This window comes from Gobius niger, assembly GCF_951799975.1.
Source record: "Gobius niger genome assembly, chromosome: 22".
In the NCBI taxonomy this organism is placed as follows: domain Eukaryota; kingdom Metazoa; phylum Chordata; class Actinopteri; order Gobiiformes; family Gobiidae; genus Gobius; species Gobius niger.
In genome coordinates this window covers 6,972,952-6,990,945 of record NC_136873.1, presented here as the reverse complement: position 1 = coordinate 6,990,945, position 17,994 = coordinate 6,972,952, and the positions used below count along the sequence as shown (strand labels likewise).

The following is a 17,994-nucleotide window of genomic DNA, read 5'->3' as shown; positions in this document are numbered from 1 at the left end:
GTGTCCTCTCAAATGTGCACTGTAAACTGACCTTCACACATAAATGGTGCGTCTTAAATGCTACGTAACGATAAACTGGGTGAATTGTCTCATGTGTAAAAAGCGTCGGCAGCACCTTGAGATGAGTTACAGCACCAAACATCCGTAAGTCCGATGGGGAAACAGCTGCTGTGCTGTGAAAACACTTTGTTAAGAGGTCATTACGTAGTTGACGGAAAACATACTCCACATTTATTCATATTTAAACGACAAAATGTAAGTTAAAGATTGAAAATATTAAATACATTGCCAAAGAAATGTGTCAGTCCCAAAGCCTGTAAACAAAGTCGACTTCTTGGCGAGTATGAAACACATTGTGAGTCCAGTAAAGTGGATTTTCGTTTTTCTTTAACTCCTTGCCTGAGTGGGGACGCGGTCCGAGCCTGGCGGAGCGACGGGTTCTTCTCCGCGCTCAGGTTTTCACCCAGAGTCCTTTGCGGCGGACGGACGCCCTGTGCGGCTCTAGCTGAAGCAGACGGGCCCCACGGCGAAGCTGAAGAGGTGCGTGGCGTTCCCCCCCGACATCAGAGCCACGTCCCGGAGAGGCAGCAGCTGCAGGTCCTCGAACTCGAAGATGGACTCCCGCGCGTCCGAGTCTGTCTCCTCCTCGCCGGGCTGGACAGAAACAAACGCTCACTGAGCAATGTGACAAAAAATGACAAAAAAATGACAAAAATGTGATAAAAATTTGACCCAAAAAATGACAAAAAATGTGACAAAAAAATTACAAAAATGTGACAAAAAATGACAACAATGTGACAAAAAAACGACAAAAAAATTACAAAAATGTCACAAGAAATTGACAAAAAATTGACAAAAATATGACAAAAAATGACAAAAATGTGACAAAAAATTTCAAAAAATGTGACAAAAATGTGATTAAAAATGACAAAAAATGTGACCAAAAAATGACAAAAAAATGCGACAAAAATGTGACAAAAAATGACAAAAAAATTACAAAAATGTCACAAAAAAATGACAAAAAATGTGACAAAAAATGACAAAAAATGTGACCAAAAAATGACAAAAAAATGCGACAAAAATGTGACAAAAAATTACAAAAAAATTACAAAAATGTCACAAAAAAATGACAAAAATGTGACAAAAATGTGATGAAAATTTGACCCAAAAAATGACAAAAATGTGACAAAAAATGTGACAAAAATGTGACAAAAATGTGACAAAAAAATGACAAAAATGTGACAAAAAAATGACAAAAATATGACAAAAATGTGATAAAAATTTGACACAAAAAATGACAAAAATGTCACAAGAAATTGACAAAAAATGGACAAAAAATATGACAAAAAAATGTGATAAAAATTTGAAACAAAAATGACAAAAATGTGACAAAAAAATGACAAAAAATGACAAAAATGTGACAAAAAAATGACAAAAATGTGATAAAAATTTGACACAAAAAATGACAAAAATGTGACAAAAATGTGATAAAAATTTGACCCAGAAAATGACAAAAATGTGACAAAAAAATGACAAAAAATTGACAAAAATATGACAAAAAATGACAAAAATGTGACAAAAATGTGATAAAAATTTGACCCAAAAAATGACAAAAATGTGACAAAAAAATGACAAAAAATGACAAAAATGTGACAAAAATATGACAAAAATGTCACAAGAAATTGACAAAAAATTGACAAAAAAAGTGACAAAAAATGACAAAAAATGTGACAAAAAAACGCCAAAAAAGTTACAAAAATGAGTTGAATACCCAACAAAAAAATAAAGTAAAAGTGGTTAGTGTAGATCATGTACCACGCAGTCCCTGAGCGCTCCGAGGTAGCTCTGTTTCCGGGTGTCTGTGAGGAACTTGACGTCCCTGGTGGCGGGTCCCAGTCGGAGTCCGGGCTGGCAGGAGTACGTGAGCTTCTGGACCGCGGTGCTGCTCTGGAGCCTCAGGAAGCGCAGCTGCACCACGCTCGCTCCGGTGTAGGAAAACTGACCACAAACAAGACATGTGAAAAAACTGGGAGGCTGGAGTGCTACTTGGATGTAAAAAGTTGTATAAGCTCGGTCTTTTGGGTGCTCTTCAGTGCAGGGAACAAACTGAGGCACTCCAAAAGTAGAGATATTAAAAAGCCTTTATTTAAGCCCTTAACTCCCACCTGAACCGAGCACATTTTCTCCAGTTTGGCTTTACCCCAGTCCAAAAGCTTCTGGGAAAAAGTGGGGAAATAGCAACAAAACTGAGACGAAAACAATGATGGAAATTGACAAAAAATGTGACCAAAAAATGACCAAAAATGTGACAAAAAAATGACAAAAAATAATAAAAAATTGACAAAAATTTGACAAAAAAATGACAAAAAAAATGACAAAAAATGACAAAAATGTGACAAAAATGTGAAAAAAATTGATAAAATTTGACCCAAAAAATGACAAAAATGGGACAAAAAATGGGACAAAAAAATGACAAAAAAAATTGAACAAAAATGACAAAAAATTGACAAAAATGTGAAAAAAAAATTGACACAAAAATGACAAAAATGTGACAAAAAATGACAAAAATGTGACAAAAAATGTGACAAAAAATGACAAAAATGGGACAAAAAATGGGACAAAAAAATGACAAAAAAAATTGAAAAAAATGACAAAAAATTGACAAAAATGTGAAAAAAAAATTGACACAAAAATGACAAAAATGTGACAAAAAATGACAAAAATGTGACAAAAAATGTGACAAAAAATGACAAAAAAATGACCAAAAATGTGACAAAAAAATGACAAAAAATGACAAAAATGTGACAAAAATGTGACAAAAAAATTACAAAAAAATTACAAAAATGAGTTGAATACCCAACAAAAAAATGGAGAAAAAAAAATCTGATGACGTGAGGAAAAAGATCCTCTTGGTTCAGGCGGGAGTTAACGAACACGCCCACCTTGGACAAACCCACTTGGGACTTGGTGACCAATGCTGTACAGAGGCAGCCATCTTGAGCCTGCCCCGAGGAAGGCCTAGAGCCGAAACGCGTTGGCAATTTTATCTCATCTAGCCATGTTTAAAGGGACTACACAGAGTTTAAAAATGTTAAAATTATGTATTTTCCTCCCCCTACATGTTCCAGCCATGTCCTAATGTGTAGAATGAGCCCAGACCTGTTCACCACAACTGCCTCTAAAATCCTGCACTGTCACTCAAAAAGGTTTGTGTTTATCCTTGCACTAGCCTAGCGCCATGAAACTCTTCAAATATAAGAACTGCATTAATTACAAAAAAAAACATCTCCAGCAACACTCTGGATAACTAGGAAATGAGGCCCTATGTCAAAAAATCCTGAACAATCCCTTTAATACAGAAGCTGCAGTTACACGTATGACCTGAGGTGGCAGTAGTGAGTATAAAATGGCCAACTTGCATCTATCCCCTTTAAATAAAGGCTTTTTATTATCTCTGCTTTTGAAGTGCCTCAGTTTGCTTGATTTTTTTCACAAAGAAGACATGTTTTAAAGTTCCCTATGTTCATCATCGACTTGTATTAACTTAATATATCAGAATGGCCAAGTCTCGTGTTCTTTGTCTGGCTAAAAATCAACAGGAAGTCAGTTCGCTCTGCAGTGCATTGTGGGAGTCATTCATTAAGACAGATGTTTAACAAGTACAAGCTGGAAAACAGAATACAGCTTTTAGCATGTTGCCCCTAATTAACAATTTGAAATTTTGTGGGCTCCAAATTAGATTTCAAAATGAGAGAGTGCTGCGGAAATAACAAATAGTTCTGCTGCGTTCTATTCATTTTGCAAATACAGTAGATAGAGATAGATAGTTCTTTATTGTTATTGTACAAAGCATAATATTCTCTATGCCGCATGTCAAACAAAAGGCTCTTCTCAGTAAGTCAATAATCAGTCTCTAGCCCAGGTCGGAGTTTTAAAAAGGTAAAGTGCAATACAAGCGTAAGCTGTTATTATTTATGAGGCTGCAGACGTGTCGGGCTGTGACCAAATCAGCACTATTTTAAAGGGGGGGTATTATGCAAAATCGACTTTTTCAAGCTTTACGTCATGGTACTTTGTCATTCCCTCATTAAAAACATGCCTTTTTTGTTGGGTGTTCAACTCATTTTTGTAACTTTTTTGTCATTTTTTAAATCAAAGTTTTGTCAATTTTTTATCACATTTTTGTCATTTTTTCGTCCATTTTTTCGTCCATTTTTGTCATTTTTTGTCACATTTTTGTCATTTTTTTGTCACATTTTTGTCATTTTTTCGTACATTTTTTATCACATTTTTTATCACATTTTGTCGCATTTTTGTCATTTTTTATCACATTTTGGTCATTTTTTTGTCCATTTTTTGTCACATTTTTGTCAAATTTTTATCACATTTTTGTCATTTTTTGTCGCATTTTTGTCATTTTTTTGTCCAATTTTTATCACATTATTGTCATTTTTTGTCACATTTTTTGTCATTTTTTTGTCAAATTTGTATCACATTTTTATCACATTTTTGTCATTTTTTTGTCGCATTTTTGTCATTTTTTGGTCAAATTTTTATCACATTTTTGTCATTTTTTGTCACATTTTTTGTCATTTTTTCGTAAATTTCTTGTCATTTCTTGTCAATTTCTTGTGACATTTTTGCCACTTTTTCATCAATTTTTTCCTCACTTTTTTGTCACATTTCCATCATTTTTTTGCCTCAGTTTTGTTGCTATTTTCACAGCGTTTTTCCAGAAGCTTTTGGACTGGGGTAAAGCCAAACTGGAGAAAATGTGCTCGGTTCAGGTGGGAGTTAAGAGGTTCTTAAAGAGACAGAGGCCTATTTCAAGACATTCACTACAGCCATTTTGAGAGAGACATTTTATACAAGGCAGTTATTCTAATTTACTGCATTTACAGACCAACAGAAGGTTTGGTCATCATTGCAGTGTGATATAGACTGGTGTTTGTTTTCTCCAAGTATTTTCCTGTTCACGTTATATGTGGCCCGCGAAGCGCTGCGGGAGCTGAATTTTGTCCCACGATCCAAAATGAGTTCGACCCCCCTGCTCCACACCGATAACATAAGCTTGGTGAATGACCTCCTCTCTCCTGCTGTGCAAACTGCAACAGGATTTAATGGTGAATGAACTTCCCGGTAACACGAGAGGAGGCAGAGGAGAAGGGACGAAGACGATGGCAGTTCATTTATCTAAACATACTGTATTTGGGGTTTTAGAATAGAATCACGAAGAAGAAGCTAACAGGCCAACTGCGGGCTAGCGTCACTTTAAACAGTATTTACAGCTAAGTTTGAGTGAAAAAAATGATTTCCATTGTATAATTGGATGAACTATATCCCTCTATCTCTTCGTCTTTACTGTCAGCGTAGTATTTACTCTCCAAGACAATTAATAAGTTAACCTCTTAACTCCCGCCTGAACCGAGAGGATCTTTTTCCTCACGTCATCAGATTTTTTTTTCCATCATTTTTTTGTTGGGTATTCAACTCATTCTCTTTTTTGTCATTTTTGGTCACATTTTTGTCATTTTTTAGTCTTTTTTAGTCAATTTTTTGGTCACATTTTTGTCATTTTTTTAAATCCAATTTTAGTCATTTTTTGTCTTCTTTGTCAATTTTTTGGTCAAATTTTTATCACATTTTTTGGTCATATTTTTGTCATTTTTTTGTCACATTTTTGTCATTTTTGTGTCTTTTTTTAATCAAATTTATGTCATTTTTTGTCTTTTTTGTCAATTTTTCGTCATTTTTTAATCACATTTTAGTCATTTTTTTGTCTTTTTTTGTCAATTTTTATCACATTTTTGTATTTTTTTGGTAACATTTTGTCACATTTTTGTCATTTTTTGTCACATTTTTGTCCTTTTTTTTGTCTTCTTTTAATCAAATTTTTGTCATTTTTTGTCAAATTTTTCCTCAAATTTTTATCACATTTTTGTATTTTTTTGTAACATTTTGTCACATTTTTGTCACATTTTTCGGTCAATTTTTTGTCATTTTTTTGTCCATTTTTTGTCATTTTTTTGTCTTTTTTTGTCAATTTTTTTGTCACATTTTTGTATTTTTTTGTCACATTTTTGTCATTTTCTTGTGACATTTTTGCCACTTTTTCATCCATTTTTCGTCACTTTTTTGTCAATGTTTTCTCACTCCTTTCTCACATTTCCATCATTGTTTTCGTCTCAGTTTTGTTGCTATTTCCTCACCTTTTTTCCAGAAGCTTTTGGACTGGGGTAAAGCCAAACTGGAGAAAATGTGCTCGGTTCAGGTGGGAGTTAAGAGGTTAAAAATCGCACCTTGCTACGACACCTGCAGCTGCGCTTATGGCCTCTAGGGGCAGGAGTTACTTAGTACTGCTTTAATCTTCAAATCCAATCGAACCAGCAGGATTTTCTTGCCTTAAAGCTGGTGTACTGTCCAAACAAGCCGCACATGAAAGTAAATATCTGCCATCGACTGTAGAGAAAACCTCAATGTATTGTTCCTGGATGTTTCTCTATCTTTAGTCGCTCCAGTAAACTAACCTGAAAGCCCTGGTCCATTCTGCTGAGCCAGAAGAAAGAGTCTTCCTCAGTGACGTCCTCCAGCCAGGCCCTGGTCGGCAGCTGCAGCAGAGAAGCACAGAGAAGAGGATACATCAGCCGGCCGTATATATCGGGCCGATATTTGGGTTTTTTACAATATTGGCCATCGACCGATCTCGCCCCGATATCTCCGGGACCGACAGTGATAGAAACGTCCAGTCAGGGCAAGATTTGTGAGCTACAGTTTCACTAAACCAGTCAATCAGTTGTTTTTGCATGTAAAAAAAATAATTTAAGGCGAGACACTGCAGGTGAATAGGGAAAACATGTATATTTACAGATATCAATTTGAAACTTTTGCTGTCGATCACTGGCATAAATGTGAGAAAAAAATACATTTTCTGTCATTTTATCTTTTCATATAAGAACAAGGTGTTTTGTGCCTAAAAATGCCCCAAATTTCCCATCTTTTCAGCGACAAAATCTGAATAATGGATAGAGCTACATTCAAATTTATGGTTTAATTTTATTGATAAATGAGTTGCCAAGACTTTCTCAGAGGGGATTTAAGATTTCTTGTTTAGTTTTAAAATAAGCTGTTTTTTAGTGGAAAACTTTGTAAAAAATTAATTTTCGCCTTATTTTTTGACATTCAAAACTCAATAAATGGGGCTTAAGGGATTAAATAATCAAAAATCCCTCTGAAAAAATCTTCCAAATATTGTTCAGTCCAAGGCTGGAAAATGTGAAGTCTTTAGGTCCGACTGACGTGGACATAGTGTCGCCACAATGACAGAAATATGTGTTTTGAGGAAAAGGGCCTTGAAATTGCATTCTCCCATATAAGTCTATGGGGGAACATTGAATCAGCGCAATATTTAAACATGTTATTGTGAAGATTAGTCATATTTTCTGTTTCCAGGTGAAAGCTTGTATGTTCAGAGACCAATTTGGCCCAAAACCTGAAAACTGGAAAAAATTGAGTTTTGCCTGCAGTGTCTCCCCTTAAACCCTGTGCTCGCTACATTCTGATACTTGGGTGTCTGGGTGGTTTGCTCTCTTGCCTCAACACAAGAATGTTCCAGGTATCAGTGACCCTGATACCAGCTTCGAAGGATGAGTCAAATGCAGACTCATTCTCCTACTTAATCATTTAAGTTAGTGGTTCTCAACCTTTTAAAGCCGCGACCCCCATTATAACAGTTAATTAGGATTGTGACCCCCACCCGGGTCAGACCATGGGAAAAACAGGGACATTAACCCCTTAACTCCCGCCTGAACCCAGCGCATTTTCCCCAGTTTGGCTTTGCCCCAGTCCAAAAGCTTCAGAACTGAGGTGAAAACAAAAAAGTGACGAAAAATTGACGAAAAAGTGCCGAAAAAGTGACAAAAAATGACAAAAAAATAACCAAAAATGTGATAAAAAAAATGACCAAAATGTAACAAAAAATGAAAAAAATGTGATAAAAAATTGACAAAAAAGTAAAAAAAAAAAAAATGTGACAAAATGTGACAAAAAATGAAAAAAAAATGTGATAAAAAAATGAACAAAAAATGACCAAAAATTGACAAAAAAATTGACAAAAAAATTACCAAAATGTAACAAAAAATGACAAAAATTTGATAAAAAATTGACGAAAAAATGTGACAAAATGTGACAAAATGTGACAAAAACATTACAAAAAATGTGACACAAAAATTGACAAAAATGTGACAAAAAATGACAAAAAAAGCTACAGAAATGAGTTGAATACCCAACAAAAAAATTATGGAAAAAAAAATGTGATGACGTGAGGAAAAAGATCCTCTCGCTTCAGGCGGGAGTTAAGAGGTTAACCTATATAACTCTTAAAAAACAAAGAAAAAACAATGGCTAAAACAAAAATGACTTAAATTTAGAACAAATAATGGCACCCTGGTAAAATAGCATGTATGCTACGACGCCATAATAATAATATTCAAATATGTATTTTATCTATGTGCTCTAGCGACCCCCCAAATTTGTCTCGCGACCTCCTAGTGGGTCCCGACCCCCAGGTTGAGAAGCCCTGATTTAAGTAATGCCCTTTCTTCCCCTCAAAGTGAAAAGTATGAGAATCTCCACAGCACCTGAAACCATTGCTTCATTCTGAAAAGCTCCACACACTGGATTTCCACTCTCTCAGTACCTGGTGGTCCCGAGGATGGAGGCAGGTCTGTGGGGAGGGCCCGGAGAAGCTGCAGTAGGCCAGCACGGCGTCTCCCGCGCTGCCCTGGTTGGGGTCGATGTAATACATGCCTGCACAGAAAGGTTAGGCGAGGCTTAATGACACGTGTGGGGGATGAAAGAGCCTCATTCCGGCGCCGCACGGAGCCCGGGCACAGCACCCGGGGAGCCATTTCACAGAACTGGAGCTCAGGCAGGAAGGGAAAATAAGAAACACCAGCTCTATTTCGCCCGACTGCTGTGAGGAGAACAAGGACAATGTGGGTCACCATAAAGCCTGGCTATATATCACGGCCCTCTGGCTCTTTGATGAATACTGTTTAGCTGCTACAAAAGACCTTTACTTCCCGGAAAGTACAAACTCATCTGTAAGCAGAGCCTGTTTTAAGGGCCAAAGGAGAATCAAAAAAAGCGACAAAAAAGCGACAAAAAAGCGTCAAAAAAGGAACAAAAAATTGACAAAAAATTGACAAAAAAGTGACAAAAAAGCGACAAAAAAGTGACAAAAAAGCGACAAAAAAGTGTCAAAAAAGGAACAAAAAAGCAACAAAAAATTGACAAAAGAGCAACAAAAAATTGACAAAAAAGTGTCCAAAAATGGACAAAAAATTAACAAAAAAGTGACAAAAAATTGACAAAAAAGTGACAAAAAATTGACAAAAAAGCGACAAAAAAGCGACAAATAAGCGACAAGAAAGCGACAAAAAAGCGACAAATAAGCGACAAAAAAGGGACAAAAAAGCGTAAAAAAAGTGTTAAAAAAGCAACAAAAAAGTGACAAAAAAGCAACAAAAAATTGACAAAAAAGTGACAAAAAATTGACAAAAAAGCGACAAAAAAGTGACAAAAAAGCGACAAAAAAGTGACAAAAAAGCATCAAGAAAGCGACAAAAAAGCGACAAATAAGCGACAAAAAAGGGACAAAAAAGCAAAAAAAAGCACAAAAAAGTGACAAAAAAGTGACAAAAAAACGACAAAAAAAACGACAAAAAGGCGACAAAGAAGTGACAAAAAAGCGACAAAAAAGCGACAAAAAGCGACAAGAAAGCGACAAAAAAGCGACAAATAAGCGACAAAAAAGCAAAAAAAAGCAAAAAAAAGTGACAAAAAAGTGACAAAAAAGTGACAAAAAAACGACAAAAAGGCGACAAAAAAGTGACAAAAAAGCGACAAAAAGCGTCAAAAAAGTGACAAAAAAGCGACAAATAAGCGACAAAAAAGGGACAAAAAAGCGTAAAAAAAGTGTTAAAAAAGCAACAAAAAAGTGACAAAAAAGCAACAAAAAATTGACAAAAAAGTGACAAAAAATTGACAAAAAAGCGACAAAAAAGCGACAAAAAAGTGACAAAAAAGCGTCAAGAAAGCGACAAAAAAGCGACAAATAAGCGACAAAAAAGGGACAAAAAAAAGCAAAAAAAAGTGACAAAAAAGTGACAAAAAAGTGACAAAAAAACGACAAAAAAACGACAAAAAGGCGACAAAGAAGTGACAAAAAAGCGACAAAAAAGCGACAAAAAGCGACAAGAAAGCGACAAAAAAGCGACAAATAAGCGACAAAAAAGCAAAAAAAAGCAAAAAAAAGTGACAAAAAAGTGACCAAAAAGTGACCAAAAAACGACAAAAAGGCGACAAAAAAGCGACAAAAAAGCGACAAAAAAGCGACAAAAAGCGACAAAAAAGCGTCAAAAAGCGTCAAAAAAGCGTCAAAAAAGCAAAAAAAGCGTCAAAAAAGCGACAAAAAAGTGACAAAAAAGTGACAAAAAAGCGACAAAAAAGCGACAAAAAAGCAAAAAAAGGCGACAAAAAAAAGCAAAAAAAAGCAAAAAAAGTGACAAAAAACCAAAAAAAAGCGTCAAAAAAGTGACAAAAAAGTGACAAAAAAGTGACAAAAAAGCGTCAAAAAAGCGTCAAAAAAGCGTCAAAAAAGCGTCAAAAAAGCAACAAAAAAGCGTCAAAAAAGCGACAAAAAAGCGACAAAAAAGCTTCAAAAAAGCGTCAAAAAAGCGACAAAAAAGCGACAAAAAAGTGACAAAAAAACGACAAAAAAGCGTCAAAAAAGCGACAAAAAAGTGACAAAAAAGTGACAAAAAAACGACAAAAAAGTGTCAAAAAAGCGACAAAAAAGTGACAAAAAAGTGACAAAAAAGCGACAAAAAAGTGACAAAAAAGTGACAAAAAAGCGACTAAAAAGCGACTAAAAAGTTACAAAAAAGCGACAAAAAAGCGACACAAAAGCGACACAAAAGTGCTGTACTGACCACTGCTGTACTCGGGGTGACACAGCCACAGCTCCAGGCAGGTGGTGGCGGGCCGCTCCTTGCTGCCGTCGGGGGGGTCCAGGATGAGCCGGAGCTCCTGCTGCAGCGACTCCAGCAGCGTCTGCAGCAGCGAGTAGTTGGGCTTGTCCGACAGGTACATCAGATCCTGACCAGGGGGCAGAGGCAGAAACGGGATTTATGAGAGATTTACAGAAACACTATGTTCAATGTATTGCTTTTTCTTTGACTTTTTACATTGTAGATTCTCTTGGAAGGCTTTAATTTATGAATGAACCCATATGAAATGTGTTTTCTGCATAAGGGTGACGTGTAAACAAGCGGCAGCCTCCCTCTCTCATGGTACAGCTGCGTTTTTTTGCCTTTTCTGTGAACTGCATTTGTGGTTTCTGTGTCCACATAGTTTTACTGGATACTTTTGTACATCTTTGCTGTGTTTTTGTGGGGTTTAGTTGATTTTTTTTTTTACTGCAGAGAGGTTCTTCTACAGAGGGACTATAGATACAGACGGCATCTCTGGAATCGCCCATATATGGTCATTTTTGAAAACAGTTAAGGGGGAAAACAATTTTGAAAAAATGAAAATTTTCTCTAATTATTCAAAAACGCTGAAATATGAATATAGTTTCTACTAAATAATGATACAAAGACGTGGGGAGGAGCAAAGTGGTTCAACAGCCCATAAATACATGAATAATGGAGAATGCTAACTGGATGCTACATGTTAGCATCGGGCTAATGCTAACGGTTAGCTAGCGCGAGCTACAACTGCCGTTTTTTCACTTCTACTGAACAATCTGCTGTGAGAAAATATCCATATGGGCCCGATTTACATTTGACTTTATTTATGTGATAAATAAGTGACAAAAAAAGTGACAAAAAAGCAACAAAAAAGCAACAAAAAAGCGTCAAAAAAGCAACAAAAAAGTGACAAAAGGCTAAATGCTAACAACATCGTTGCTCTTTCTAGGACTGAGCTTACGCACAAAGACCAGATAGGTACACATCAACTCGTCTAAGCTCAGGTAAGAACATATCTCAGTATGGAAAAAACGGTGGCCTGTTCCTTTAACCTTCACCTACACCAGAGCGCTCCTCACTGACAATGATAATGATCAAACTACTCAACAGCGCATGTTCAAGACACAAACCTTGAGCTAGGGCTGCTCGATTATTGAAAAAATAATAATCACGATTATTTTTGTCATAATTGAAATCACGATTATTCAAACGATTATTTGTTGCCTTTAAAAAATCCATCAAAAAAGTGACAAAAATCCATCAAAATAAAAGACAAAAATCCATCAAAAAAGACAAAAATCTATAAAAAAAAAAGACAAAAATCCAGCAAAAAAGTGACAAAAATCCAGCAAAAAAAGACAAAAATCCATCAAAAAAAGACAAAAATCCATCAAAAAAGTGACAAAAATCCAGCAAAAAAAGACAAAAATCCATCAAAAAAAAGACAAAAATCCATCAAAAAAAGGACAAAAATCCATCAAAAAAAGGACAAAAATCCGTCAAAAAAAGACAAAAATCTATAAAAAAAAAAAGACAAAAATCCAGCAAAAAAGGTGACAAAAATCCGTCAAAATAAAAGACAAAAATCCATCAAAAAAAGTGACAAAAATCCATCAAAAAAAGTGACAAAAATCCGTCAAAATAAAAGACAAAAATCCATTAAAAAAATGAAAAAAATCCGTCAAAAAAAGACAAAAATCTATTAAAAAAAAAGACAAAAATCCATCAAAAAAAGTGACAAAAATCCATCAAAAAAGTGACAAAAATCCAGCAAAAAAAGTGACAAAAATCCATCAAAAAAGTGACAAAAATCCATCAAAAAAAGTGACAAAAATCCATCAAAATAAAAGACAAAAATCCATCAAAAAAGTGACAAAAATCCATCAAAAAAGTGACAAAAATCCATCAAAATAAAAGACAAAAATCCATCAAAAAAGTGACAAAAATCCATCAAAAAAAGTGACAAAAATCCATCAAAAAAGTGACAAAAATCCATCAAAAAAGTGACAAAAATCCAGCAAAAAAAGTGACAAAAATCCATCAAAATAAAAGACAAAAATCCAGCAAAAAAAGTGACAAAAATCCATCAAAATAAAAGACAAAAATCCATCAAAAAAGTGACAAAAATCCATCAAAAAAGTGACAAAAATCCAGCAAAAAAAGTGACAAAAATCCATCAAAATAAAAGACAAAAATCCAGCAAAAAAAGTGACAAAAATCCAGCAAAATAAAAGACAAAAATCCATCAAAAAAGTGACAAAAATCCATCAAAAAAGTGACAAAAATCCATCAAAAAAGTGACAAAAATCCATTAAAAAAATGAAAAAAATCCGTCAAAAAAAGACAAAAATCTATAAAAAAAAGACAAAAATTCATCAAAAAAGTGACAATAATCCATCAAAAAAATGACAAAAATCCATCAAAAAATGACAAAAATCCAGCAGAAAAAAGACAAAATCCAGCAAAAAAATTATTTTGAAAAAAAAAAAAAATTAAAAAAAAATTGAAAAAAAAAATTATAATCGATTTTTTGAGATTATGCTAATTTTGTAATCGTTTACTGTTGTAATCGAAATCGTAATCGAATTTCGATTAATTGCACAGCCCTACCTTGAGCTGCGCTAACGTCATGTTTAGGGACTTTCCTGGAGGCCCTGGCAGCCCGGGAGGCCCCTGGAACAGAGAGCAACCACAGTTAAACACCACACTGCAGCTGCTTTCATAAAACATACAGGACTTACTGGGTATCCTGGCCTCCCTGACACACCAGGCAAGCCCTGGAAGCCTTTCAAACCCTGCACACACAACACACCTGTCACACTTAGGCACAAAACATGATGTACAGGAGGAATAAAAGGCGCACGTACCTTCAGTCCAAACAAACCCTATGACAGGAGAGAAACTAAATTAGCATGATGTTTGACAGAGGGTGGATAGCATGTAAATCACAGACTATAACAGTAACGAATGCTACATAGAGATGCTTGTCATTTTACCATCTGTTCCACAATGACACACACGAAAGGACAGTGCATTGGTTGTACACAAAAACATGATAAACTCTGATAAAAAACATTCATTTTACAGAAGTGTAGATGTTTCTTTTGTATGTGGCAGGAGTGAGGTAAACGTACCGGCAGTCCTGGCATCCCCGGTGTTCCTCGAGGGCCGAGCGGACCGATGGTGCCCTGAAAACGCCCAGAAAACATATGTGTACAGACTCGGGTAATGATTCACAACAGATGACAGGTCTGAAATTAGGGCTGAAACGATGAATCGATGAATCGACGACTGATCGATTATTGAAATAGTCGACAACTATTTTAGTCATCGATTCATCGTTTTCTGGTTCACACAAGCTTAAATGGAGCAAAAAAAAGTGACAAAAAAGTGACAAAAAAGTGGCAAAAAAGTGTCAAAAAAGTGTCAAAAAAGTGATAAAAAAGTGACAAAAAGTGACAAAAAAGCGACAAAAAAGTGTCTAAAAAGTGTCAAAAAAGCGACAAAAAAAAGACAAAAAAGTGACAAAAAAGTGACAAAAAAGCGACAAAAAAGCGACAAAAAAGTGACAAAAAAGTGACAAAAAAGAGACAAAAAAACGACAAAAAAGTGACAAAAAAGAGACAAAAAAGAGACAAAAAAGCGACAAAAAAGTGTCTAAAAAGTGTCAATAAAGCGACAAAAAAACAACAAAAAAGCGACAAAAAAGTGACAAAAAAGAGACAAAAAAGAGACAAAAAAACGACAAAAAAGTGACAAAAAAGTGACAAAAAAAAGACAAAAAAGCGACAAAAAAAAGACAAAAAAGTGACAAAAAAGCGACAAAAAAGTGTCAAAAAAGCGACAAAAAAACAACAAAAAAGCGACAAAAAAGTGACAAAAAAACGACAAAAAAGAGACAAAAAAACGACAAAAAAGTGACAAAAAAGTGACAAAAAAACGACAAAAAAGAGACAAAAAAACGACAAAAAAGTGTCAAAAAAGCGACAAAAAAACAACAAAAAAGCGACAAAAAAGTGACAAAAAAACGACAAAAAAGAGACAAAAAAACGACAAAAAAGTGACAAAAAAGTGACAAAAAAACGACAAAAAAAAGACAAAAAAGTGACAAAAAAAAGACAAAAAAGAGACAAAAAAACGACAAAAAAGAGACAAAAAAAAGACAAAAAAGTGACAAAAAAGCGACAAAAAAGTGTCTAAAAAGTGTCAAAAAAGCGACAAAAAAACAACAAAAAAGCGACAAAAAAGTGTCAAAAAAGCAACAAAAAAGTGACAAAAAATTTTTGTGTAGCATTTTTGATGAAAACCTACTGTGTTTTTATAGTGAGGGTCTGTAGTGTTTTGTACATTGTAAATTTCATGAATAGAGCCTTTAATAAACATTTCCCTTTAGTTTACTCCATCACCATATCCTCAAGCACTTAAAGGGACTATACAGAGTTTAAAAATGTTAAAATTAAATATTTTCCTCCCCCTACATGTTCCAACAATGTCCTAATGTGTAGAATGAGCCCAGACCTGTTCACCACAACTGCTTCTAAAATCCTGCACTGTCACTAAAACTGTGTCACTTCGGGCTGAAGTGCCGTCATGCACGAGCTTAATATAGAAGCTGCAGTTACATGTGTGACCTGAGGTGGCAGTAGTGAGTATAAAATGGCTAACTTGCGTCTAGCCAAGCCCACAGCCAAGCGATTAATCGATTAATCGTAAAAAAAAAACAATACAAAATAATCGTTAGTTGCAGCCCTACTGAAATACCTGCTCTCCTTTTGCACCAGCTGGACCTGGCAACCCTGGGGCACCACGGAGACCCTAAAAACACCACATGGTCATGGTCAGGATGTAAGACAGTGCACGATCAAGCAGAAGTACCATTAATATCACTCGAAGTAGATGAATGTCCACTTTTGTAAGGTACTACAGTGGGAGGAAAATGTATGAATGCCTAAATTGGTCGTAAAATGTGGTCTGAGCTTCTTCAAAATCATAAGAACGAATAAACAGTGTCTGCTTAAACTAATACCACCCAAACAGTTACAGGTTATCATATTTTTAATGGCCATAACATGGACAGGACAGAGAGGAAAAAGTAAGTGAACCCAGGAAACAGTTTTGTGAAGAGGAAAGGTCCAAGATTCATCCTGAGCGTCTAATCTGCAACTACAGGGTTAGCCAGATGTTTAACCTCTTAACTCCCGCCGGAACCGAGAGGATCTTTTTCCTCATGTCGTCAGACTTCTTTTCCATCATTTTTTTGTTCGGTATTCAAGCCATTTTTGTAACTCATTTTTTTGTCATTTTTTGTCACATTTTTGTCATTTTTTCGTCGAATTTTTGTCATTTTTTGGTCAAATTTTTATCAATTTTTTGTCACATTTTTTGTCATTTATTTGGTCATTTCTTGTCATTTTTTGTCACATTTTTGTCATTTTTTCATCTAATTTTTGTCATTTTTTGGTCAAATTTTTATCACATTTTTATAAATTTTTTGTCACATTTTTGTCATTTTTTTTGGTCATTTTTTTGTAATTTCTTGTCACATTTTTGTCACATTTGTGTCATTTTTTCGTCAAATTTTTGTCATTTTTCCATCACATTTTTGTCATTTTTTCGTCTAATTTTTGTCATTTTTTTGGTCAAATTTTTGTCAAATTTTTGTCATTTTTTGTCATATTTTTGTCATTTTTTGGTCAATTTTTTATCAATTTTTGGTCAAATTTTTGTAATTTTTCTCGTCATTTCTTTTGTCATTTTTGTGACATTTTTGCCACTTTTTCATACATTTTTCGTCACTTTTTTGTCAAACTTTTCTGTCACAATTCCATCATTGTTTTCGTCTCAGTTTTGCTGCTATTTTCCCACCTTTTTCCCAGAAGCTTTTGGACTGGGGTAAAGCAAAACTGGAGAAAATGTGCTCGGTTCAGGTGGGAGTTAAGGGGTAAATACAAGGGTTCACTTACTTATTCCAGGTTTTTCTGCAAAATATCTTGATAAACATTTTTCTATTGATGACATCACGTTGTCCAGGCCGTGGGGCAACAAAACAGCCCCACACCCTGATTCTCCTGCTCCAGACTTCACAGTGAGGATAAGGTTTTGATGTTTGTGCTGTTCCATTTTTCCTCCACGCATGAAGTTGTGTGTTCCTCCCAAACTATTCAACTTTGGTTTGGTCAGAAACGTGCATATACAGGTGGCTCCATCATGTAAACTAAAGGGATCCTAAAAGAAACATCCACGCCATCTCACAGTGTCAGTGCAAAGTTTTCATTGTTTACCCTCATGTGACTCAACTTCTTACACGTGAAAATACAGGTATAACTAAAAAAGTATGTTCTTAGTTGCATTTTTACTCTGATTTACCTTGGGTCCATCTGGTCCAGGCGGTCCATCCAGGCCCATGTCTCCTTTCTCTCCCTGAAACAAACACAACAGTTATAATCTGACAAATACCTTAGACTTTGTTCTATTTTTGCAGTATCGGCATTACAATAACAATCATGTGTAGTGCAGATGTTTTATCCCGTACCTCTGTCCCCTTCTGCCCCTGGTCCCCCGGCTCGCCTCGTAATCCCGGACTTCCCTTTGAGCAACAACATAAAAGACATTATTCCCATCGATAAAAAACACTCTATCAAAGCTCAGGCACAAACATGATTTCACTTCCAAGATTTATTTCCATAGTAATAAGAAATACGAGGATCAGATTAAAGAGACTTACGATGAAACCGGGCCAGCCTGGAGGCCCCACCGAACCAGGGTCTCCTTTCTGGCCCTGACGCAAACACACAACAACAAATCAACAGCTTGATATTGACGAGGAAAGTTGAGTGAAAACCTAGATCAAATATTGATCCTGGAAGGTCCCACAGGTCATCAGGATGGAAAGTGTAGGCGTTATGGGGTCACTGAAAGGTCAAATACCTGTTAATATCAACTTTTTATTGCATACAAAGGATTA

The 17,994-nt window shown here is 35.3% G+C and overlaps 1 protein-coding gene across 1 annotated transcript in view; it reads right to left on the bottom strand.

Annotated features, from left to right (window-relative positions):
• Window positions 1-462: 462 nt before the first annotated feature.
• LOC306981627 (uncharacterized protein) overlaps window positions 463-17,994 on the bottom strand; it is a 37,313-nt gene continuing 19,781 nt past the window's right edge. Inside the window, exons 23-35 of the mRNA XM_079581245.1 lie at window positions 17,755-17,808; window positions 17,563-17,616; window positions 17,397-17,450; window positions 15,792-15,845; window positions 14,165-14,218; window positions 13,898-13,915; window positions 13,772-13,825; window positions 13,641-13,703; window positions 10,992-11,157; window positions 8,696-8,805; window positions 6,528-6,608; window positions 1,819-1,998; window positions 463-654 (exon numbers count right to left, since the gene is read on the bottom strand). Coding sequence (XP_079437371.1) covers window positions 502-654; window positions 1,819-1,998; window positions 6,528-6,608; window positions 8,696-8,805; window positions 10,992-11,157; window positions 13,641-13,703; window positions 13,772-13,825; window positions 13,898-13,915; window positions 14,165-14,218; window positions 15,792-15,845; window positions 17,397-17,450; window positions 17,563-17,616; window positions 17,755-17,808 — 1,095 coding nt within the window. The 3' untranslated portion in view covers window positions 463-501. The remainder of the gene's footprint in view (window positions 655-1,818; window positions 1,999-6,527; window positions 6,609-8,695; window positions 8,806-10,991; window positions 11,158-13,640; window positions 13,704-13,771; window positions 13,826-13,897; window positions 13,916-14,164; window positions 14,219-15,791; window positions 15,846-17,396; window positions 17,451-17,562; window positions 17,617-17,754; window positions 17,809-17,994) is intronic.